The sequence below is a fragment of the Populus alba genome, chromosome 13 (genome assembly GCF_005239225.2).
Source record: "Populus alba chromosome 13, ASM523922v2, whole genome shotgun sequence".
Classification (NCBI taxonomy): Eukaryota; Viridiplantae; Streptophyta; class Magnoliopsida; order Malpighiales; family Salicaceae; genus Populus; species Populus alba.
In genome coordinates, this window is record NC_133296.1 from 15,441,246 (window position 1) to 15,466,653 (window position 25,408).

Here is a 25,408-nt window from a genome sequence, read left to right on the forward strand (position 1 = left end):
GTGGAAGGTATCGAAAGAAACCAGAAAGAGACACTTCTTCCAAGTCATCTTCCACAAATCTTCCACTTCCTTTTTTTTATGTTTCTCTCCTTCTAGATTTCAAGATCTGCATCTTCTCAACAAAGAAAATGGAAACCATCTTTCTAAGCCAGACAACAAGACCACCAAAGCCCACTAAAACCACTCCTTCTTTGAATATCTCATGAATCTTTAGCAGACGCACTCTCCCTTTTCCTTGATAGTTTTCAAGAACCATAAAGGAACTCTCTTTTTAATAGTGTTTGATAAAGCTTCTGAAAAGCAAAAGACTCAAAACCCCATCATTCCTTTAACTTCTCTCCATTTCCCAATCAAAATCTCTCACAGCTTTCTTTCGCACCCATAAATCTATCCATCCACACTCATTACCTACTCAACACCATCATTAACAACAAGAGCTAGCCAAGAAAAAGCAAAACCCTTTTCTTGAGTTCACTAAAGATGCGAACTTTTCTCGCAATCTTCCTCTCTACTTCCTTATTCACTCTCTCTCTTTCAAGCTTCCTAGCTGAGCCAGTTTCTGGCCAAAACCAGCCTCTAAAACCAGGAGACTATTCAAACCCCAACACAGTCCCTGCATTTCCAGTCCAAACTGAGTCTCAAATTTGCCACTTGGACCTCTCAGCTGAACTTTTTGGTGGTGTGAATGATGCATGTGGCAGAGACCTTGACCGTAGCCGGTGCTGTCCAGTTCTTGCAGCTTGGCTCTTTGCAGCTCATGCAAGGTCAGCCCTTCAAATCCACGCTTCAGCCCCGACACCATCACCTGATTTTCCAATGATGCCTGATGATTCACAAAAATGTGTGAATTCATTACAAAGTGCACTTTTGAGTAAAAATGTGAAGTTGCCACAGCCTAATGCTAGCTGTGATGCTATACTGTGTTTTTGTGGGATTAGACTTCATCATATTAGTTCCCTTAGTTGTCCTGCTGCTTTTAATGTGAGTTCTGGGTTTCATAATGCAACTCCTACTGCTGCTGTAACGAATTTGGAGAAGAATTGCAAGAATTCCTCTTATGCAGGGTGTACTAAGTGCCTCGGTGCCCTCCAAAAGGTTAGTTTTTAGAAGGAATTTTACATTTATTGCTCCTTGGGAATATTTCATCTTCAATGGAGAGAAGGATTACTTCATTTATTAAGGATGGTTTTCTTGTGGGTTTTTTTTTTTTTTTTTTGGGGGGGGGTTTTGTGGGTTTTTCGATTGATTAATTCATCTGAAAAATTGGAGTTTTGGGTTCATTTCAAGACTGCCCTTTTTTCCTGGGGTTGGTGATCTCGAGCTTTTCTTGACTTTGCAAATGAGTAGCCTGCCTCTATTCATGGCATTTTTAGGGGATTTCACAACAATTTGAAGGGCATTTTCGTCATAATGTTCATATTATCATTCTTGCTTGATGTTGTCTAAAGTAATTTGTTTTGTTCACAAGCAAATTAGTGGAAAAAGGTGTGAAGGACTAGTAAGACTTTTTAGGGGATTTGCAAGGGCTAGTTTTCATTTTCTGTTAATGGTTCTATGACTCTCACTCAAAGCAAAAAAACAAGAGTATATGCTCCTGCTCCTGCTCCTGCTGCTATCACGCTTATAATAATTGGGCTTTTAGGTATGTATTGACTAATGCATTGCATAGTGAAAATAGCACTTGAATAAGCAGAAGCAGAAGCATGAAAGTGAAGTGGGGCAGTGTAGGTTTACTTTCAGGGTCTTCTTTTTGCTGTTTTGTGAAAACTCACCACAGCTTTCTAGGGTAGACCCTCAGAAAGTCACCCTACCCCTTCCCATGTGCCCTCTACCTAACCTTTGACACTGCAAACAATTTGGTTGTCCATTTCCTTGCACACAACCTTTCCTCCTTGGTATTCCACCTTGTTCAAAAACCCTTTTGTTTTCATCTCTTGTGCATTGTTTTCTTATGACCAAAACAATCTTGAATGTGATTGTTTTTACAGCTGAAGGCCAAGAATGGAACACAAGACAGGAGCACAAGAGACGAGAGGGCAAGCAAGATGTTCAACAGGGATTGCCAGCTAATGGGTCTAACTTGGCTCCTTGCAAGAAACAAAACTGAGTACATACCGACTGTTTCTGCTGTTTTAAGAGCCATAATGTATAGCACGCACCCACCAGTGCTTGAATCCAAGTGTAGCCCTGATCAAGAGAACATGCCTTTGGCTGTTGATTCACTTCAATTTGAGAAGACACAGTCATCGTTTTCTCCAAGATCAACATCATCATGGCCTGGTTTTTGTTTTCTTGTTTTACCCCTAATGATTCTAGCTAGTGGTTGGTGAATGCCCTATACTACTGTACTTTTTGCCCTAGACCCTGTAATTCTTTTGGTGGTACATTTTGTTTTAGGGCAATCACGTGAAGCTAGTAGACAAACTAGCATTAAAACGGGCTAATTGGGGATTTTTTTTTTTCTTGTCGTTTAGCCCTCTGTAAATTTCAGCTCGTTTTTGCCGGAGTCTGTTCATCGACATCTTTTATAAGGAGGAACTCTTTGGGATTGATTCTTATTAAGTTTCAACTTTTTAAAAAAATTAATTTTTTAAATGTTTTTTATTATTTATAAATTTTAAAAAATAAAAAATATTATTTAATATATTTTTAAATAAAAATTATTTTAAAAAACATCTGCTATTATATTTTTTAAACACTCAATGCGGTCCCATGTTAGAAAACCAGTAGATTTTTCATGGTTTTCGCTTGCTTTTTTGCCAAATTTGTTCAAATGAAAGCTGGTTCACATGGATTGTATTATAATTTTTTTTTATATGTTTATAGAAGGAAAAAAGTGGGTATTTCTAGGGATTATTTACCAAGAAATATTAAACAATCAAGTTTGATTAATTTAATACTAATCAAAGGAATCTGTATCAATGGCAGCAATGCACATCAATGTGATCGAGGAATCAGTTCCCCAAGGCTGAGTATGTTGGTCGTCTATTAATGTCAATTATGAGCAAGAGTAGATCCTTTCACATTAATAGTCTTGGGGTTAGGATCTCTGATTATTAAACTTAAACCATAAAGTTTTGGATGAAAAGTTTGATTAATTTATGTTAGTTGATGGATTCGAAACATAATATATGAATTCACATGCATATGCATGTTTTAGTGCGGTTCAATACTTGTCCTTTTGTGCTAGTCTTGCCTTCCATGGAAGGTGCTTTCATAGTTTCATACTGTGCTTACTGTTTTATAATTGGATCCGGTAATTATCCCGTGACCCACAAGTGACCCAGGTGATGAGAGGTTTAGACCGATTCCATGGTAACTTGGATCAGCCAGCAGATACTTTAAATGAATTGAAGCACTCTCAAACATCACACAAGCAAGAAATTCAACAGGGATCTCAATATTTAAGTAGGAGAAACGTGTAGAGAGTAATATAAAGTTATTCGTAAAGTATCACACTTGAGAAAAAATATATAGTTATGGTTATTTTTATTTAGAAAAATATTAAAATAATTTTTTTTAAAAAAATTATTTTTAATATCAATATATCAAAAAAATTAATTTAAAGTAAATAAAAAAATAAAAAATAATTAAAAAAAATACTTTTGAAATACAAATATAAATAATAAATTAAAATAATTGTTTGATATAATATTAAAAATTTAAATAAATAAATGGTTATAAATTTGAGCCTCACGATACTCCTTCTATATAATTAAATTATAAAAATTAATAAAATAGTGGTAAATTTATGTAAAAGCCAATAGAAGTTAATATAAAACATTTTTCACGTTTAAACTTTCGAATTGAGATTAAAAAAATAACGTTTTCTATTTTATTCAGTGAAGGACATGCATATAAAAGAGAAGAAAATTGCATTGCTACTGGGTTTTGGTGGAAAACGAACAGCAGAGCTTCCAGAAACTATCATCAGGAAACAATTTTCAAGAAAGAGAAATGGAGTTTCATTTTTCACATATAATTTTTAATTAGTTTAATAAATTATATTTGTTTTTAATTAGATAAATTTCATATATCTTCTTGAGTTTATATGCCCATTATAAATTATCTTATACAAATTCTAAAATTATTAATTTTCTTATAATTTTTCATGATAGGCTTCTTAGCATGAACTCTATAAGTGAGTTTGCATGTGACAAATTCTCTTTTCTAATAACAAGTAACGCTGTTTAAATAAAATTAAGCTTCCATCTCTAATAATCATTTAGTAGAGATGGGAAATACCTGGAAAATGTAAGCATAATAATCTTCAATTGGGAGCAAGAAACTAGGCAACCAATTCCAAGCAGCCATCATACTAGCACAGCAGCATGCTTTCCCTGCATAAACTGCACAATTAGCACACCAGAAATTTCTTTAAGAACACAGACAATACCTAGTTGCAAAGTTTCCTCCTTACATCAATGAAACTTCTTCAAGAACATAGAATTTACAAACCTCAAGCTTAGCAGGAGCTACCCTTCCGTCAAGTGTTGCCATAATTGTTTTCTTTCAAATAGCTACTGCAAACATATACAACTTAGCACTGCAACAAATTGAACTAAATTGGTGAAGTATCAGAAAAAATACCAAAACAAAACCCGTGGAAATCATCCATCAAGGAGTAGATTTAAATATGAATTTTATATAAAATTTCCATGATTAAGAAGGTGGGACCTTTTATATTTTCTTTATCTATCATTAAAAAAGTGTTTCCCTCTAATAAATAAAAAGAAGGAAAGCAACATACGTGTCGATTTCCATTGCTTGGAGTGTGAAAAAGTTCATAAAATAGCTCAAGTCAAATATCCCATCAATGTTATGATGATCACAACATAGATATTCGGACAGAGATATCTTAACTTTCAAGAATATTTTATACAAACAGCTCACTAGCTTGGAGACCTAGCTTGGATTAATTGTAAGTGGATTTGTTCACCATGTTAACTTCTAGCTCTTAATCTAAGGAAGGATGCGAACAAGAAACTTCTTGCGATATTTTTTTTTTAGAAAAACCCAGTTTTCATCTTTTTAGACCGGGTTTGACAAGTATGGGTTCAGGTCCCAGGTTCAAATTCCTCCGATTATGGTCCCAGGTTCATGACATTGCCAATCTGCAGAGCCACATTCGGTCCGACGGTTTGAAATTGTGGTGCCTGAACAGTTTACATTGGTATTCTTTCGATTAAACCTGAATACCCAATGCAGGTTGGGTAACACCGGATTCCTGAAACGAAAACTACTAGACTGGGTGAACTCAACCGACCGGGTTTATATGACCCGGTCACATTCGTCGGTGAGTATACGTGCTGCGATTTGCAGAGGAGACCACCCTTACTGATGAAAGCCGCGTGGTTGCTGGAGGGAAGTTGATCATTGGCATGTATGGCGGCTACAGCCTATTGATAATGTGTGACTGCCATTACCTCGAGGCTAAGGACATCCAAGACCATGCAATAGAATAAGGTATAAGGAATAGATTACCAAACATCCCAAGATCATCCATTTTTAAACTATATTGTTATCCTTACATCTTACGAGCTCATAATATTCACATAGCATGCTTCTATGACATAGGATGTTTTGGCTCTGTTGCGAAACAAACCAGTTCACAACTTGAACATATGAAATATATGGTGATTGATTTAACAAGTGACTTAAGACCACCATGGATCATCTCCGGTTCTGAAATCTGTTTCGACCCATGGAACAAAGACCACCTTGCCGTCGTCTATGTCGCAGTGAGCCAATGCCAATGACTGTGCCGAGAAGTAAAATTGAAGTTGGTTATTGACAAGTGTGAAATCAAAAATCAAGTAAGCTGTTACTAATTGTTGATTTAGAACAACTGTTGTTGTTCTTTCATGATCTAAGATAAATTAACTAATCCGCTGGGGAAATTCTGTTTGACTTACCAGGGGAGCTGGTCCTCGGACAACTCTTCCTTGGTCATTGTACTGGGATCCGTGGCAGGGGCAGATGAACTTCTTCTCGTTCTGGTTCCATGGCACAACACACCCAAGATGTGTGCACACAGCATTAATTCCATATGTTGCAAGAGTTCTATCTTTCTCAACAACAAGGTAGGTTGGATCTCCCTGAAGTCCACAAAAGAATCCAGATAATTTTCATTATTACAAGTTGCTTCAGAATATCTAAAGCTTATCTCAAAGGACGTTTGAGCACCAAACAGATTAGCCATTAATGAAAATTGTGTTCAAAAGGCAAGAAAAAGATCTAGTTTAACAAAATTTTACAGGCCCTTGTAGAAGTGTGAGAACGATGGTTGAATTCGCACAAACATCTCTTTACCATAAATTGCAAATTCTAATAAAATCTTTCAAGAAAATAAAAGGCATGAATACTATATTTTCTTTCGAATTAGTAAGTGGAAAATATGATTTAAGATTGGAAGGAAAACATGATTGAGGAAAATGTACACCGTCATAAAGATCACCACAAGCAATTGGCACATAATATAACAAAAATGTTTACAATAACAGTATAAAAATTCATTTTAAATTGTTTCAGAGACATTTATTTTATATTTTTACCTTGTCTCTCGAATTAAATATGTTTATACTAAGACACTAAATAAATACAATACTGATAATTTGAAAAGAAAACAATAAACCTTGCTGTTCCTTTTCCGTAGTAAATGAACTTTTTTAATAAGAAATAAAAAAACGTGTGCTTCAGGAGAGAAAAAAGATCTGCCAGTACCTTCAATCCTTGAGAAAGGGTTCGGTCTCCAGGGCCATGAGTCTTAAGCCATTGCTCTACAACGATATCATTTCCGAGGGCATCCTTGGCAACGGTACCGCCACCACCACCTCCAAGTCTGTTAAGATTTTCCAATTACAGCAAGAAAAAGTAATTTGTGTTTAGCAAAGTCCCAATGGAACGATGTATGTTATCGTTCCTAATGGCCTGCAATTTAATACCTAAACAAATGAACTACAGCAGTAGTGAATGGCCAATTTAGAACTTGTAGCAGACAAGATTAATAACAAAGAAGTAATTTATAAACTTAAACACAACATGGGGAATTTGTTACTCTTAACTTCTTAAGATGATCAGTGGAACTAGAATTTTAGGAAGAGGGGCTTTAAAAGGATCAAGTTTTCCATTGAAGAACTTAACAATTAAGCTTATACGTACTTTCCATGATAAATTGAACCTATCATTCAAGAAGAAGAGGAGGAGATGGCATTTCTTACCCGGCAGGGACAAAGAAATAGGTGTAAGGAATCAACATGCCAGCAGTGGGGAGTGAAAGAGCACCCAAAAGAAGCAGATTCATAAGCTCCCTCTTACCCATGTCAGGCACTTTATCATCAGCAGGAACACTTGTAGCCTGACATGCAATTCTCATCCTCTCTTTTGTCACCATTTTTGTCCTTGCTGGTTTCACAAACGCTGCATGTGTAGGAGAGAACATGCCACTCTTGCTAGAGCATAGCTAATACACATAACAAACAAACACATAATTCAATCGAAAAAGTCTAAGAGAAAGAAACTAAGTTCAAGGATAAACATTATTTGATGGGATTTTTTCCCTTTTCTTTTTACCTGTGAGGGAGTGGCAGGGGAGAGAGTAGTGGAAGCCATGGATTGAGGATTTTTGGCACAGGAAAGTGAGTGTTCTGGATGATGTTGTGATTGGTTCGGTGATGTAAGAATGCGGTTAAAACTATAACGACCACCACTATACTAGATAAGACACCTAAGCTAGTATTGTGCCACACGACCACATGTTTAGAGATATTGCTTCTCTTTGAAAACACTTTTGAAAATACCCAATAATCTCTAAACCACATGTTTAGAGATTCATTTTATACTCACTATATATAAAATGAAATGCATTGGATTAGAGGGGATTTAGGGCTTCCATTCGATGAGTTTTCCTGGTAGAAACAGATGTCTGTGTCTTTCGACCTTCATTATTTCGTAATTTCATCCCAACCAAATTTATTATAAATTAATGCTTATATTTAATTTAATCGTTTTATTTTATAGGAGATCCATGGGATCTGGATGATATAATAGGGGCATGCAGCTTTCCTCCCATTCTAATTCCCCACCTCCTTTTTCCGAGATTTAAAACAGAGATCTGCTAGAAGAAAAATGGCTAGGAGTCTATACGCAAGGAATGCCGCTTGGTGGTTGCTCAAGCGGCAATATTTATCCATTTTCAAACTTGTTCTATCACCCAAATAACTGTAATTAGGTCAGCATATGGGTCTTGGTGACTAAGAACCATGCTCAAATTAATGATAACCTATGTTGAGCGGTGGGAGAGACGAGTGAAGATTTGGAGATTAGTGGTTGGCGAGGCTATGCTAAATGCTAATCATGCCAAGAGGTTAACAATGGCTTCCGCTAGTAATGGGCTTCGAATTCTGGACTTCTGTGCAACTACAAGTCTGGACTCTAAACTCGTGTCCTTTTTGATAAACTTAATAAATATAATGGTGGCGCTATCTGCATGAAGGCAAGGCGTGGAGCTTGCACTAATCATGCAATTGCATGTGTCTTTCTCTCTCTCTCTGCCTTGAAAACCTCTCTCCTTTTCTCACACCTCACCCTGCCTCTCAATTCGCAATACTACAACACTGTTTCTGCACATATTCAACAATTCGATATGTAAAGAGAGGGTGGGAACGAATGAGTCTTCCAATGAGTGAAAAATGGATATGTTTTGAGTTCCTTAGACCTTCTCTTGCATCAAAACAGAGAAGAGAGAGAGAGAGAGAGAGAATCGATTGTTTTCGTCAAAGAAGAAGACACCTAGCAAGAAAAAAGAAAAGGAAAGATGGTAAATGTGTGTAGATAAATAAATGGAAAAGAGAGGTGTACGAGAAGGGGCAACCTTGAAGCAATCCAAAAAACATTAAAGGAACGTTCTTCAAAGACATTTCGGAGTTATGAAATACTCCAAGCTGTTTGGCTTCTTCTGGTATCACTAGCTTTTTTTGTCTCCCAGCTTCAATATAACTCCATAATTAACTAACATTAATCTTTTCCTACACATATATAGTCATATAAACTTAATTAGAGAGTATAATTAATTTATTGCATTCGAGATTTCGAAGTTTGAAGATGGAATCATAAGTAGAATGCTATTAGATTAAGGGAAAATCATTAATTAAAATCCCAAGTATAATTCATTTTATACTAACTAATCAAACAATTTCTCTAAACCTTTTTTCTTCCTTAATGACATCCTTTTCCAGTTCACAGACCTGTTTTGAAGTTAGAGTATTGAATCCCTCATACCCCATAATTGCCCTGACCGAGTCTCCCTTTTTGAAGAGGTCTGAGAAGTATGAAACTGCAGTTGCCTTGATGTCTGTTGGAGTGTTGCAGGTGACCCCATGATGCCTTATTTGTGTTATTTGTGGTTCCTACTTCTCATACTAGATGCCAAATGAAAGAACTTGGTGTTCTTATCACCTAATTTGCACCAGTTTTATCTTGATTTTTTCCTCCAAATGGCCTCTGCAAATTTACTAACTTCCCAATATTCAGAATTGAGACTATGCAATTCAGCTCTTGTTGCGTGAGTTGTCTGTTCTCCCCTGCCCTTTCTAGTTGAGCAATTGCATATTGAAGCTATATCATTTTTGTATCCTGGTTTCTAAATTCAGTCTTGTTCCACAGTCAAAATCTGGAGACCAAACAACTAATCTTCCTGGCCACTCTAAATCTGCCTGGATGTTTGTTGCAACAGTCATCCCATAATTCTTGAAGAATCTTTATAAATTATGGTTGATCAACCCAACAGTTTAGAAACCAGAATGACTTCCACCCCCAACTCTTGTTATGCAATCCTAGAAGCATCTGATAGTGATCCGACAAGCCCCTGGGGTAAAGTAATAAAGCTAAATCTGGGAATTTTAAATGTCACTCTAGAGCTGCAAAGGCCTTATCAATATGACTCATAGATTGCCCCCGAAATCTAGTGTAGCGATGACCATTTAAAGGGTACCCTACAAGATTGCAGTGGGAAATAAAAGAAAGAAAATCCTTTAAGCCAACCGCGTTCAAGAAAGCACTACTTCTATCACCACCGTGCAGAATTTCATCGAAATCCCCTACGATAAACAGAGGAATTGCAATGGCTACTTGTAAAATACTAATCCCTCACCATAAAACGCGCCTCTCAGCAACTAAACACCCTACATATACACCAATAATTGCACAGGCAAAATTTGTTTTGACATGGCTACCAAAAATTGCATTCCATTGCCCACTGTACTCTATATTGTCAACCTTAAAGTTTTCCTCATTCCATATTACCAGAATCCCACCAGCATTGTTAACAGAGTCCACCGAGTATTACTTTACATTAGGATGATCATTCCACATTGCATAAACTAAACTAGGTGTATATATTCTCCGCTTAGTTTCTAAAAGGATGCAAATATCAATGTTGTGGTGCAAAATCATCTTTATAACAGCCACCCTCTTAGCAGACATGCCTAATCCACAACTATTCCAAAAGAAAATTTGCATAAATAAGGAGATTTAATCCTTACCAAGGTAAAGGTAGACCTGCAACTACTGATTCGCAGCCCAATCACCAAGCTCCGTATCCAATTGCTTTTGTAATGTCAGCAGTTAGAACAGCCAGATTGTCTGTATTTTGAAAGCCTAGAACCTTGGACTTCATCATTTAACATCTCTTGGACTTCATCATCATTCACAATTTGTTCTTGGTCATGCACGTCACGAAGGTGAGTGTAACGAGCGTTGCCTTGTTTGATTCCAGAGTCAAACGAGATTGAACCATCCTCTACCGTGTCTACGTACCATAGCTTGTTTAAAGCTGTCAGTTGACAAAAAGACTTTAACCTTCCTCTTCCTTCTCTGTAAGATCATAGGATGTAATGAATGCTGGTTGCTTGTGGTGACGACTGCTCTATTAGGTGTTGAAGAGCTCCGAAACGTTGAGAGTTGGCTCTTTGATAAGTGAGGACTGTCAAGAGGCATGAATTCATGAACCGGGTTGTGATGTTATGTCTCAACATTGGAGTTTGTTGGGCCCTGAACTCCAAATGGGCCCTTTTCCTTTCCTTATAGGGCTTCAAATCCCACACGCTGCTTTTGGGTAAAAGTTTTCGTTGTTGTGTTGGAATCTCGTAGTCGTAAACGACTGTGCAATATTTTCAGAAGCAGAATTTTAACAGCAACATCAGAAGCAGCTGTTTTATTGAGTTTCAAATCTCGGTTGTGATGTGAACAACTAAACACATCTTCTAAGAACGCCAAATTTGCCAAATCTCCGCATTTTACAGTTGCATCCTTCTCATCATTTGCAGCATCAGAAGTGTCAGCTGTTTTATGCTTTGTTTTGCAAAAATCTATTTTTTTTTTATAATAAAAATATCAAAATAGCCTAAGAAGGTGTTTGTCAAACACACTCTTAAATAAAAAAAATCCTTTAGCAAAAACATGGTCAATCTTTAATAAAAACCCACTGAGAAGGTTTGAAGTGTGAACATACAAAAAAAGATTAATGGTTTTATGAAATGAGTATCACAATCATGGATGATTGAGTTACTCATTTTCGAGGTTTTGTCGGAGCAACTCTAATGCCATCGTCATTGAAGACTACCTGAAGTTGGTAAAGAGAGTGCATACCTTTTGTTTGGATCCAACCTTATTTAATTTAGAGGTCTGCAGCTCCATATCTATTCACTTGAAGGTGTCAACTTGATTAGCCTAAAATCTGCCAATATAGTGATGGCTGATCAGGGATAAGATATTGTTAAGTTCATTGAAAAAAATAGGATGTAAACGGTTGATGAAAGCAAGTAATCTTTATAGAGGGGGTGTTTTTTAGTTAAATGATGGTAGTTACAGCTTTAAAGGTAGTGGGAAACACCACATTTATTCGTGCAAAGGTGCCTACTCGATCATTTAAAGTTGTCGAAGAAGAAGCTAAATGGTGGTCGAATGATGCGTCTCCTAGGTTAAGCCCTAAAATTAGGGTTTTTTAATTTGAAATTTGGCAAACTTCAATTTAATCCATGTTTTTCCACTTGATTTTAATTGCATCCATAATTGCCTCTCAAACTTTTAATTTTATACATTTCCACCCATGTCAAACTTAATTGCACCCCCAAAGTTGACATCCTGTTTCATTTTAGTCCTTAGTTATGAAATTGTATTTTAATACTTGATTGATTAACAAACTTTTAATTTCTTTAATTTAGCCTCTGATTTGATCAATTTCAACTCTTGCATTCTTACATCTTTTTTTGGTTTAGTAGTTGGTCTTGAATTTTTTCAATCAAGTCCTTAATTGCTCATCAAACTTTAATATTTATGCAACTAAGCCCCTGATTTAATCAAATTAGCTCAATAAAATTGTAATTCAACCCCCATATTTTAATTTTTTTCCAATTAAAGTCTAAATTGACTTTAAAAAATTATTTTTTCCTTACAATTAAGCCCTTAAATAAATTAAATTAAACCTTGAGGAATTCCAATTGAATCCTAAAACATCTAATTTTGAATTTACGTCTTTAAATTGAATTTTCATTGTCAATAGGACTTTCATAATAAAAAAATATGCTGTTAAATTGTCTAATCTTGTGTATGTTGATCTTCACCAACAGTCTTTTATAATTTTTTGACTGTTCTGATATATTCTTTTCACATATATTTTTATTTTTCTCAATATTTTTTCAATTTTTTTTATATTTTTTCCTCTCTTTTTTATTTCTTTGCACGTTTACGCGGTTCCAAAATGAGAAAGAACAGCCTTGCCCTCAATGGCTTCAAACACTGGGTAACGGAGAGGATCTAATTCTTGCAATTTGACCATACAATCTGGCCCATTTAACCGCTAAGTCAGGTTCTCTTCAATAAATTCAGGCAGCCGTGTGCCACCTAAAAGATTAATATGACCTGGATTGTTGCACCTAAACTGATCTTGTCAAAACCGATAGCTCTATTATATTTAGTTTGTTTTCGTGGTTTAATTTATTTTTTTTATTTTTTGTTAAAAAATATTAAATATATATTTTTATGTTATTTTTAATATATTGGTATGAAAAATTTAAAAATAAATCTGAAAAAATATATATATTTTTAATTAAAAAATATTTTTATGAAAATATTTTTTATCACATTACCAAACATAAATTTTCTGATACATATCCCATTATTTTATGAAATTAATTTATCCAACGATATCATATCTTAGAACATCAATGTAATTAATATGTCCCAGGTGTTTACGTTCACTGAAGCAGTGAGGTTCATTGGTTGTAAGTTGGGTGGCAGGGCCGGGAAGTGAGGACATTATAATTGATTTAATTTCATAAATTTATCGTACCATGATGGCAACTACTGAATTGAAATAATAAATGCTTCGCAAATAATTTTGGTGAAAGTAATAAAATAGACAGTAGATGTCCTCCTACATTGCATAATGGCCTAACTAATACATAAATACTTTCCCAAGGAACGTGAAAAATCTGCCAGTTGCTGCTTACATTGTTACCCAATTATTGTGTCCTGCAAATTAATTATCAGCAAGCGTAGGGCCTAGATTTTCATGCATTTCATTCACACAAACTTCAGAATTTTCCACAACTTTACACCCATGACCTCCTGAATTGGTATATAACTATTACCTTCCTTGTAATTTTTAGTTCTTTTATAATATCAACATTTCTTTCTTTTATCTACATCATGATTTTAAAATCTAATCTAGGATTGATCCAAATTATGGATTAAAAAGATCGATTCGGATTAATAAAAATATAATTTTAAAACCTACCTCAAAATCGATCTAGATTGAATATTTGATGATCAAGTTTTAATACTTGAGTCAGCCATGTTTTTTTTTCTATATTTTCTTTTAATTAAGTCTAAGTTGACTGGTCTCAACTTACCTGCATTGCTGGTACAGGTTTTAAAACAATGGTCTACATGGGTGTCGGGCTTGCAAAAAGATCAAAGGAACAAGCTCCTTGTGGGTTTCATGCATTAAAGGAGATGGTTAAAGCATTAAATTAATGGATTGGTGAATAATTTCAAGAGTAGGTGAAATTGAGAATTGAGAGTGCCTAACCCACTTAACATTGACCACAAATGCGATTGATATGGCCTTCATAGGACGAGACTATTATAGCTTGTGTTCCCATTTTATTATGAGTGTGAAATAGTGCTTGAAAAAAGACCCAAATTTAGAGTATTTAATACAGAATGATTTGATGTAAAGATCTAAGGTCCAAGTCACGAGCTAGCTACTCATCCAATGTGAAAAGGAGGAAGAAGATTTGGGTATCATTTGCCTTGAGGTCTTCTTGCCCATGTTGTTGTCTTAGTCGAGAAATGATTTAGCAAATTTTTTGAGTGAAAAGAGAAAAAGAAACAAGAGGTAAATCAGTCGACCAATGCTTTTTATGCCTTGGATTTTTCGGACAACATGTCATTGACTCTTGAAATCAGGTAATTATATTCACACGTTTTCTAAATATTCCTTTTGACCACTTCTTGTGAAAGCTATGTCCTCGATAAGTTTTGAGAGTAAATTAAACCATAAAAGATTTTATACCGGAGGAAAGAAATTGAAACACCAAAAAAAACCCCCAAAGTATAGGAAAATAGATTTCAAGAAAGAAAGAAAGAAAGAAAGTGATAGGGATAAAATCAAATTAATTTTAAAAAAAAACAAATTAGTTAAACCAAGGCAAAATTATTTTTTTATTTTTTTTTTCTTTTGATAAGTAGACACAAGGTTCAATTAGACAGTTATTTGAGACTTCTGGCATGAATTTATAATTGAAAGAAAATTTTAAAATTAATTTTAACATATTTTGTATATTGAAGGTCATTTTCATAATAAAAAGGCCAATAAAATATATCAAATTAAGAATTATGAATATAAATACTCACTTCAGCACTTGATGACAGATAGATCGGAGAAAATGTCCAAAATATAAATTGCTCATGACGTACACGTGCTGGTGTAAATATATCTCAGAGTGAGAATTGCTAAAGCCTTTGGTACACATATTAACTCCATTGAACAATTAGGCTAACCATTTATTCAAAAATCGGTCCAATGTCTAGAGAAAACTGGTGAAAAAACTAAATACTAAATAGATGTAAAGAAAGTAGTTCTTGACTATCCCATTCCTTATTTATGGCAGTAGGCCCATAGTACAACCTAGAAAAAATTAATTTTTTGTTAATCTATCTTTTTTCCAACCTCTTTAAGACAGCTTCTGCATCAATAACCAGTAAAAATATTTTTTTTTGTTTTTATGTTTTAAAAAAATTTTAAAATTTTTTTTATTATTTATTTTAAATTAATATTTTTTTTAATGTTTTTATATCATTTTGATATACTAATACCAAAAATAATTTTTAAAAAATAAAAAATATATTATTTTAATAAATTTCTAAATAAAAAATATTTTGAAAACAATTATAATCATATTTTTAAATATGTTATCTAAAAAGTCCAACAACATGCATATTTTTTTTTTAGCATAAGCATGTTGGTTGATGTTAATATATGATTTATGGTTATATTTATGAAGATATCTTTAAACTTTAATATGACATGAGTTTAATGAAAATTCTTGATATGGATGTTGTGAGTATAATAATATCTTAATTGAAAATTCATCATGACCTTCTATCTCCTTTTTTTTTTTTTTTTTTCTCGACCTACTAGAGGTGCATAGCGTCTCTTCTTTACTTCTTCACATCAAATGAATAGTAGAATTTAATTTGAAATCACTATTTTTTTCTTTTTATCTAAAAAACTTGAGCATGATAGACTATATATATATATATATATATATATATATATTATTTCTAATAGTTTATTATTCTAATCTATCGATGATCTATTTACATAAATAATATTATATTTATTACAATAAGTTAAACATTGGATCGTTGATTCAACCCTAATAATTTTAAAATCTAGTTTATTTTTACTAGACTGGATAATTTTCTTCCTATGTATTTATGTTTCATAGTGTAAAAAGAAAAAGATATCCTTCTATTTTAACTCTTGTTGTTTTTCCAATTAGAAGACAAGTTTCAAACTCCGAAATCTTTTAAAATAGGGAAAATTCCCGTGCCAATGGACTTACAACTCATTAGCCAATCTTGGTGTTGTTTTTTAATAACAAAACTTCCAATTGTTGACTATAATGCTGTGAAAAATCAATGAAATATACTATAGTAGTGATAAAACATTCAATGTAATTAAACTTACCACTAAGGTTTTCAACTTAGGAGGACTCCCTTTCCATCATGGACCTCCACTTTAATCAACTATGTTGAATAATAAATTTCCTACATCTATAAATGCTTAAAAAATACTAGCTTTGTCCTATTGATAGTCTTTTCTACTTGTAAGATGAGAAGACATCAATTCATTCAATACCTAGGCCAAGAAAACGAGCTGTCAAACTGCCACTAGCATTTGAAAGAGTCCAGACAATGTCAAATGTTCTGGAGCCCTTTGAGTTCTTTAGTGCGTATATAAGATTAAGCTGTGGCAATGGTCACATTTTTTTATGACTTTCACGTAGAGCAGTTGTATGGTTTGGTGTGAAGAGGCAGAACATTTCAAACTTTGTCATTGTCTTTGCATTAATGTTTCATTTTTTTTATTATTATTAACGTGGTTGTCCGGGTTAATTTCTATATACTTCAATTAATCTCATGGATTCTGAAGTTAACAACTACGTAAGTTTCTAATGGTCCTGAGGTTTCTAGAACTTGAACCGGTGATTTTTAAAGGCCTGTTTGTGCGCACATCGATTAATCTTATGTATTCTGAAGTTAACGGACCATGTAAACTTCCAGTGATTCTAGAGTTTGTGGGACTCGAACTGGTAATTTTTTAAGAATAAATTCAGGGTCTAACTAGTTGAGTTATATCACGCAGGGTTATTAATATGTAATGTTGTAACATATGTATATGTGAATGGAGGATTTTGAGGACATGGTGGTGAGTGGCTGGTCAATTGGCATTGATGATTTTTGTCTTTCTTTTTCTTTTTCTTTATCTTGTAGAGAGCCCTTTGTTCCATGTCAATTCAAGGATTCCATGAGAGTAGCCAATGTTCAATGCCAAACTCGTTCATCTTGACTCAACCGAGTCCATTGACAATTTCTGTCAAATTCACCTCAAGTCAATAATTTTTGGTATGATGGGAAAGGAAATAATTGCAGAGAAGAAAAAATTTATTTTTGTTATATACCTTTCCGTCATGAACGTTTGATACGCTGTTTGGATGTCCAAACCTAATACTTTAGTGATCGATTTACAGTTAATTTACTCCAATTGACAGACTCGTCTTTGCTTTTATTGCCTGTTCAGGAGTGTGAAGAAGCCATATTTTAAATTTTTTTTATTTAAAAATATATTAAAATAATATATTTTTAATTTTTTAAAATTTATTTTTAACACTAAGCATATCAAAATAATTCAAAAAACATAAAAAAAATATTTAAAACAAAATTTATTTTTTAAAAAAAGAATAAAACAAGGTTAAACTGCAAGAGTAAACAGAAACTTGGTTGCATGAAATGTAGAAATGTTCATCCGTGCAATTTCTGATGTTTGAGCTGGATGCATTTATCACAGGCTTGGAAGAATGGTAAACTCCTTTTGGCATGTGAAGGTGATGCACCTTCCAAGCAGTTAACAATTAGAAATTATGTTTCTATTTTAGAACGTAGTTTGCACCGCAGCTGGAGCTGGAGCGTGTAAAATGGTGTTTGGAAGTATATTAGTGTTTATTTTTTAAAATATTTTTTTATTAAAAAATATATTAAGATTAATTTTTTTAAAAAAATTATTTATGATATAGTATATTCAAAATATTATGAAAATATCAAAAAAAATTTAATTTAAAGCGAATAAAAAATTAAAAAAACCTTAATTTTTTTTCAAAAACACTTTTAAAACATAAAACAAACATATCCTCATGAGTTTAAAAGGGTGTTTGAGAGTAAATTTTAAATTGTTTTTTGTTGAATTTTTTTTATTTTTTTTAATTAATTAATTTTTTTATTATTCTTGGATTATTTTGATATGTTAATATCAAAAATTAAATTTTAAAAAATAAAAAAATATATTATTTTAATATTTTTTAAGTAAAAACTCTTAAAAAACAACCATTAATATATTAACAAACACTTTTTAAAATTATTATGTTTGCGTTAATAATGGGATCCACCACTAAAAGTAAAAAAAAAAACATCAACAGAGACATGAAAATTATGTTTTCATACCTGTGTTTTATGCTGATAAGGGTTGTACCACATAACAAATGTAAATGCAACTACTAATCCAAACGGTCCCTTAGCACTAAAATGAAAAAAATCATTAATTTAATATATTTTAATTTAAACATATTTTTAAAATATAGTTATAAATGCAATGCCTAACATGTATAATAGTGTATTTGATATTGTATTGCAGAATATTTTTTAATTAAAAATATATCAAAATAATATTTTTTTAGAAATTATTTTTTAGTTTTAATATCAACAAATTAAAATAAAATAAAATAACGTAAACAAATGTTATTTTTGAATGAAAAAGAAAATCTCAATATTGCTTTCTTATATTTTTTTTTTAATGAAAAAGTAATTGATTCTAACAAATGTTAGTTGTAAGTCAAGGCAGTTAAAAAATAGGTAAACCAGTTGCCAGTCTTCTGCTTTACATCTCCTACCAAACCTAGCTACTTACCCATCTATTAACCACTTCACCGTATAAAAAAAAGAGCATACCCATTTAATAAATGGTTTAGTCCTAAGATCTTGAAATTTAAAGAGTTGTTAAAATGAGAAGTTTATATGATTATTTATTTTAGAATTTATAGAATTAATTAAGATAAATATAAGCTGACCCGAACACTCATGTTAATCTAAAAAAAAAACATTGCCAAATTCATTGATTTTCTTAAAAAAAAAAATTATAATTTTAAAATGTAACAATTTATCATATTATGATTCTAAATCATGATATATAATGAAAGGTTACTAGTATTTAAATGATTATCCCGATTTTCAAAATATCAAAATATGATATTTATTTAATCAATACAACTTTTTTATTTTGAAACAGTGAAAAACACAAGCTATATTATTTTGTCAAAAAAAAATTAACCTTTCATTTTACTAAAATTAAAAAAAAAAAAATTCCGTTCTAATAGCTCAAAATACCCAAATCCAAAATGCGACCAAAAAACCCAATAACGAGTGAATTGCGTAGTTCCTAGTATTTTAATAGCCATCTTGAGAAACAAACGGTCACCTCTCTTCTATCAAAAAGTAGAAGAAGAAGAAGAACAACAACAACAACAAAAGGGTCACCTCTCTTTACTTCTCACCGTCTTTCTGCTTCAGTTCTCTTCATCTTCCTTGCTCTATCCTTAAACCCACAATGATCAGAGCTACAAACAGATCAATGGATTTCAATCTTGAAAATCCACTAGCGAATTCCCATGACTTTCACCTCGACACAATCTCTTCTGATCTCTTTCTCATTGAGTCTGAGCACATGCCTTCTAATAACTACTTGAACACCCTCAAGGAGATGGACTTCGATGGCTCTTTCAGAAGAGAAGCTATCTCTTCAGTCTTAAGGGTAGGTGTGCAAAATGTAAAGCACAGCCCCCTTCTTTGCGTTTCTAACTTTATATGTATATATATTTCTTGACCGGTTCTTCAACATACTATGTCTTGTGGTACTCTTCTCAGGTTTCTTGCAACTTCGATCCATCCTTGTCCTATCTTGCTGTTAATTACCTTGATAGGCTCTTATCAAGCCAAGGAATTCCCGTAAAGAATCAAAACCCTGCTTCTTTAATACCCAAAATTTATTTTCATGGATTCTTTTTTTACTGTTTCTTTTTTCGTTTGAGATCCAACTGAATGTTTTGTCAATGTTTAATCATCACAGCAACCAAAGCCATGGCTCTTTAGGCTTCTTGCAGTTGCTTGTGTTTCTCTTGCAGCCAAAATGAAGGAGGCAGAATTCTATATTTCTGATATTCAGGCAAGTATCCATTGATAATATTGATGTCTGTGTCATAGCCCCATATGGGAATGATTAATAGTATTATTTTTCATCTTGATTATCAAATAAAGTTTTTATTTTTTTATTCATTTTGTGTAGGGTGATGGTGGCTTTGTATTTGACTCACGAACGATACAAAAAATGGAGGTGCTGATACTTGGGGCATTAAACTGGAGAATGAGATCAATCACTCCATTCTCCTTCATTTCTTTCTTCATTTCTTTGTTTAAACCTAAAGATCCACCATTGAGGCAGGCTCTTAAAGCTAGAGCCAGTGAGATCATCTTCAAAGCTCAAAATGGTATGTACATTCTCTCATACAGAGACCATCTGTAGGAGGAAGGAGATCAGCAAAACTTGGTGCTATCTTTCCTTTTGGATTTTAATAGCTGGCTGTTGGTATATCTTTTGTGCAGATATCAATCTCTTGGAATTCAAGCCATCATTAATTGCTGCATCAGCACTTCTCTATGCTTCTCATGAGCTTTTTCCTATGCAGTTTTTATGCTTTAGAAAAGCCATATCCAACTGTTCACATGTAAAAAAGGTAATTTTTTAGTAATTGCGCTCTGATCCTTTTTTTTTTTTTACTCTTTTAGTTTTTATCAAATTTTATTACTGCTTAAAGAAAAAAAAGAGACTGAATTTACAAATGTTGTCATGGGATGGTAATTAAGCTTTCCAGCCTGTAAGAAAAAGAACATTGGTTGACCAATGATATAGTTTGGTCCTAATTAGATCTTTACAGTTATTAATATATAGTATAGTATTTTTAATTTATTATGGTATATTAGGGGTCAAAGACCTAATAAGGCAATGTGATGTTAATTTTGTTACAGGAAAACTTGCTGCAATGCTATAATGCAATGCAAGAAATAGCAATGGATGGATACAGGTCACAGTTTGACGTGGTGTCAAGCTCTGAAACACCAGCTAACGTGCTTGACCAGCATTTTTCAAGCTCAGAAACTGAAAAGACCAATGGGACTATTGAGACGATATCTACCAATAGCAGCAACAAAATCTGGGCTGAGAAGGATATCAAGAGAAGAAAGATCAGTGCTTTCTGAAACAATCAAACGGTTCAGCTTTCTCGGATGCAACAACAGTGCTGATGTGAGAATTGAGAGTGTTTTTTCTTTTCTTTTCTTTTCTTTTTCTTTTCCCCTTTAGAAGTGGCTAAATCTCAGGTCCATCACCCTAGCTGCTACAAATAACAAGGATGAAAATGAAAGAAAAGACTGTAAAAAGAGAAGATTGAGTGTTGGGTTTAGAGACTTGGAGCTGGGGAGAGGTTGATGTATTAAAGAAATTGCAATATCCATGGTGCATGCTGCATGAACTCACTCAATGGAATCTATTATCTTTGATTAGTTGTAAGGAGAAAAGAACAAGAAAAAGAGATTTTTAATTTGTTTTCACCTTGTTTTGTTGGGGACCCAATGGCCAAAAAGGGAGAAATCTTTACTTTGAATTGTAGGGATGGATTCTTCTGTTTCTTTTTTGTCTTATTTGGTGGGTTATGCCCTATGGCTTGGTTGAGTTAAAATATACAAGTTCTAACAATAATCATTGCTTTAGAAGCCACAATAATAGACTGGTTTTTGGTGATTTTTTTTTTGGAAAATGGAACTGATGGCTCTTTAAATATTCATTTGTGATATTTATATTTTTAAATTAAGTAATATTTTAAAGAGAATTAAATCAAGTTGTTTTTATATTTTATTAGTTTTTGTATATAGGTCTAAGTGCTTCCAAACTATCTTTAAAATTGAGCCATTTTCTAATCTATGATTATTTTTTTATATTTGAATTAACAAGATTATCCTCACGTGAAATAAATATTTAAATCTAACCTTGTTTAAAAAATAAAAAGGAAAACTTTAACAGCCACGTGAAAACAATTCTTTTTTTAAATTGTTTTATTATATTAAGGAAATATTTGATATTGTGATTGTTGTTGTGATTGTGGTTTGAAAAAATTTTATTTTATAAAAATTATTTTTAGTTGAGGTTGTTTTGAAAAAATATATGTTTGGTTAAAATTGTGGTCAAAATTGAGGTTGAGCAAAAAATAGTTTAATGTGTTTGGTTAATAATGTTTTGGAAATTAAGGTTATAAAATAATTTAAAAAAATATATATTAATATTGATGGTGTTTAATTTAAATATTGTAGATTTAACTATTGTTATTACATTATGAAGTAAATAATACTTTATATAAAATATTTTTTATTGTTTCCATTAAACTATCTATAATTCCATCACGTATGAAATACATCTGACAAGACTACAATTTTTTTGCTTTCTTAAGCGCACAACAACATCAGATAAAAATATAACTAGGAATAAAATTGGGATTGCGATCAAATTCTGCAAATGCTACGTCATCAAGCGATCTCTGTCTAATTCATGTAGTATCATTAAATAATGTTAAACACTAGTTTTTTGAATAAAACAAAATCAAAAAATAAAAAATAATTTTTATTTTTTTATTTTACTGGGTCGGACCTGGTTCAATGCATTTTAAGTTTTGAACAGAAACCGGTCCGGCTGGAACAATGAGCGGGCTACCCTGTTCATGCTAATTAATTAGCATGAACAGTGCGCTCTTTCCCTTGCGTTTCGGACGCAAAAATGTTGTGGGATCCATGAACAATAAACTGTTTTTTTTCTTTATCAAACAAATTGCATCTATGTTTTGTTTAAAACGCAAACGCAACCTCGTTAACAAACGTTTTTTAAATTTAGTTGTATTTGAGTTTTTAATGTGAGCATTCTTTATTATTTCACCCGTTTATATGAGCATGTTTATCATAATGATAAATTAATAACCCATTTTTATCAGTGACAAAATTAATTTTGAATAAAGTTTACTATTCTTTATAATAAGATCACAAATTCGTGGTCCTCTAAAAATTGAGATTTTTCTTTATTTAGATCTCTGTGTTTTTTGGGTAGCAGATAATAGTGACCGGTACAAAAGAGAGTGGGCGCCATATGGAAGATTAAGATCTAGTGTGGGTTTAGTATTGTGTGTGTGAAAGTATTTTAAAAATATATTTGATTTGAAAAAAAATATTAAATCAATATTTTTTTAATATTTTATAATGATTTTAATATTCTAATACCCAATGCAAAAAAAAATTTTAAATTTTTTTTAATATATTTTAAAATAAAAATATATGTATTTACAAATATAATGTTATTAATAATTTGATGATTTAATTTTTATTTAACAATAAATTATGAATTGAGATTAATTTTCTTAAGATTATCTTAAAAACACATATTTATATTAGTGTAGTGTATTCAGATAAAATAAATATTTTTAAATGCTAGTTTAAGGTTCGAAAATCAAAGAAGGAAGCACATTTTATTTACCATCAATCCAAAGATTTTATTTTTGATGATTAAAGTAAAGGGATAAAATTCGTAATAAAGTAAACCATATTGAGATCAAAAAATTTATAGTTATAGAGTTTTGCCTTACTTAGCGGAGGGTGTTTGGAACAATGGTAATAATTGTTTTTCAAAATATTTTTTATCTATAAATACATTCAAAATAATTTTTTTTTATTTTTAAAAATTTATTTTTCACATCAATATATTAAAACAAAAAAAATAATTAATTTAAAATAAAACAAATTCAAAAAAATTTGAAAAGTTGGCAAACACCCCCTTAATAATTCAAGCTTTTAGTGAGATGATTTTACAGGTTCTCTTTCCACTGAAAATAATTCAGCATCATATCCTTCTGCAATCCAAATTATCTATATTTACCAGTAACCCAGATTAAAAAAAAAAAAAAAGGTCAAGAGAATTCTTGCACCGAAGATCTATATTCCAATTTTTGTCTTTAATTTAAATACTCTTAACTTATAGCTATGATTACGGCTTTTTAAAATCTTACAAATTGTAGCCTTTGAAAATAAACATGTAAAAATTATGATATTAATTTTTAAATTATTATCAAACACTTAAAAATTATAATCACAGTATTGATGATTCCCAAACAGATATTTTTGGTATGATGCAATTTTTTTTCATAGGAAATCGTGTTTTTGTCTTGAAAGACAGAAAAGTGGGTGGCTGTGCTGTCCTTCGTGTCTCTGCTATCTTCCATGGCAGAATGGTGTTGTTATCAACTGTGGAGGATGCTCAATTTACTCTCTTTAACTAACCAAATCAATCTCTAGCAATATTTGAGATCCGAGGTACAGCATTAATGCATATATTTTCTTTTTCTTTTTTCTATATTTTTTTACAGAAGTAAAACGTTTGAGATTAATGTAATTTTTTTATTATTAATATGGATATTCAGATCAGTCTATGTATACCTCGATAAATTTTATAATCTTAAAGTTAATAAATTATATAAGTCTCTAGTGATTTTAAAATTTATAAAACTCGAATTGGTGACATAGTTAGCAAATTCAAGACCTGATTAGTTGAATATACATCTTTTAAGATTATATATATATATTATATATATATATATATATATATATATATATATATAACTTGCTAAGTAACACCTTAACCTCAATGTATTAAAATGCAAGGGCATTTGTTAAGTCTGAAAATGCAGGTGGGATTATATTATAAAGTATTTTTTATTTGAAAATATTTTAAAAAATATATTTTTTATTTTTTATTTTTATCAACATATCAAAAACGATAAAAAAAAAAAAACAAATAATTTTAAGCAAATTTTCTTTTCAAATTTTAGGCAAAATAGCATTTTGGTTACACTACTAAACACCTCCATGAACTATTAGAACATAAAAATGTATTCCTAGTAAATTTATATATTAGAAAATTTTATCGTGTATGTTTATATATAGAAGAAAAACAATATAAAAAAAGAGAGAATTATCTCATGTTTTATATAAAAAAAAATGATAAGAATCCTCTCTTGTTATACTTTTTTTTTTTTTTTTTTTCCTTTCTTGTTTCTCTCTTCTTTGTGTATATCTTTTTCATATGTTGTAAGTATTTAATAATTACAGTATAATTACCGTAGAATTTATCATCTATGTAAGAGGTGCTCAAATAAGCCTCTCATCTACCATAGTTTGTGATATGTTTTGTGTAAATTAAATTTTTAGATTCATACAGGGAAGGACATTTTCTTCTTTTTTGTCACAACGTAGCCCGTCGGAACAAAACTAGCTTGGTAAGGAATAAATGCAAATCCACTCAGAGGACTCAAAAATTTATACCAATTTCCCTCCTCAATCCTCACAGCCACCAAAAAGCTTACATGAAATAAATAGAAAGGTAGAAGAAGAAGTGGCAGAGAAACGTTTGAGCTTTTAGAGAGCG

General features: G+C 32.0%; 3 protein-coding genes across 3 annotated transcripts; 2 read left to right on the top strand and 1 right to left on the bottom strand.

The window, feature by feature from the left end:
- Positions 1 to 2,562, top strand: LOC118028164 (uncharacterized GPI-anchored protein At4g28100). The gene is made up of 2 exons (XM_035031704.2): positions 1 to 1,095; positions 1,989 to 2,562. The coding sequence occupies exons 1-2, from the start codon at positions 481 to 483 to the stop codon at positions 2,328 to 2,330; spliced, it is 957 nt and encodes a 318-aa protein (XP_034887595.1). The 5' UTR covers positions 1 to 480; the 3' UTR covers positions 2,331 to 2,562.
- A 2,918-nt stretch (positions 2,563 to 5,480) lies between these two features.
- On the bottom strand, positions 5,481 to 7,732 carry LOC118028175 (cytochrome b6-f complex iron-sulfur subunit, chloroplastic). Its single transcript, XM_035031714.2, has 5 exons — positions 7,573 to 7,732; positions 7,221 to 7,462; positions 6,724 to 6,841; positions 5,916 to 6,098; positions 5,481 to 5,759 (listed from the first exon to the last, which is right to left on the bottom strand). The coding sequence occupies exons 1-5, from the start codon at positions 7,609 to 7,611 to the stop codon at positions 5,658 to 5,660; spliced, it is 684 nt and encodes a 227-aa protein (XP_034887605.1). The 5' UTR covers positions 7,612 to 7,732; the 3' UTR covers positions 5,481 to 5,657.
- An 11,553-nt stretch (positions 7,733 to 19,285) lies between these two features.
- LOC118028153 (putative cyclin-D6-1) lies at positions 19,286 to 21,579 on the top strand. Its single transcript, XM_035031695.2, has 6 exons — positions 19,286 to 19,648; positions 19,762 to 19,842; positions 19,964 to 20,059; positions 20,180 to 20,381; positions 20,497 to 20,627; positions 20,920 to 21,579. The coding sequence occupies exons 1-6, from the start codon at positions 19,445 to 19,447 to the stop codon at positions 21,148 to 21,150; spliced, it is 945 nt and encodes a 314-aa protein (XP_034887586.1). The 5' UTR covers positions 19,286 to 19,444; the 3' UTR covers positions 21,151 to 21,579.
- The last annotated feature ends 3,829 nt before the right edge of the window (positions 21,580 to 25,408 follow it).

Coding starts and splice junctions, on each gene's coding strand:
- LOC118028164 (XM_035031704.2), top strand. CDS start 481: ATGCGAACTTTTCTCGCAATCTTCCTCTCTACTTCCTTATTCACTCTC. Junction 1,096..1,988: donor GCCTCGGTGCCCTCCAAAAG/GTTAGTTTTTAG, acceptor TTGTTTTTACAG/CTGAAGGCCAAGAATGGAAC.
- LOC118028175 (XM_035031714.2), bottom strand. CDS start 7,611: ATGGCTTCCACTACTCTCTCCCCTGCCACTCCCTCACAG. Junction 7,463..7,572: donor CCCCTGCCACTCCCTCACAG/GTAAAAAGAAAA, acceptor TATGTGTATTAG/CTATGCTCTAGCAAGAGTGG. Junction 6,099..6,723: donor CCCTTTCTCAAGGATTGAAG/GTACTGGCAGAT, acceptor TGTGGACTTCAG/GGAGATCCAACCTACCTTGT.
- LOC118028153 (XM_035031695.2), top strand. CDS start 19,445: ATGATCAGAGCTACAAACAGATCAATGGATTTCAATCTTGAAAATCCA. Junction 20,382..20,496: donor CATCTTCAAAGCTCAAAATG/GTATGTACATTC, acceptor TCTTTTGTGCAG/ATATCAATCTCTTGGAATTC. Junction 20,628..20,919: donor ACTGTTCACATGTAAAAAAG/GTAATTTTTTAG, acceptor ATTTTGTTACAG/GAAAACTTGCTGCAATGCTA.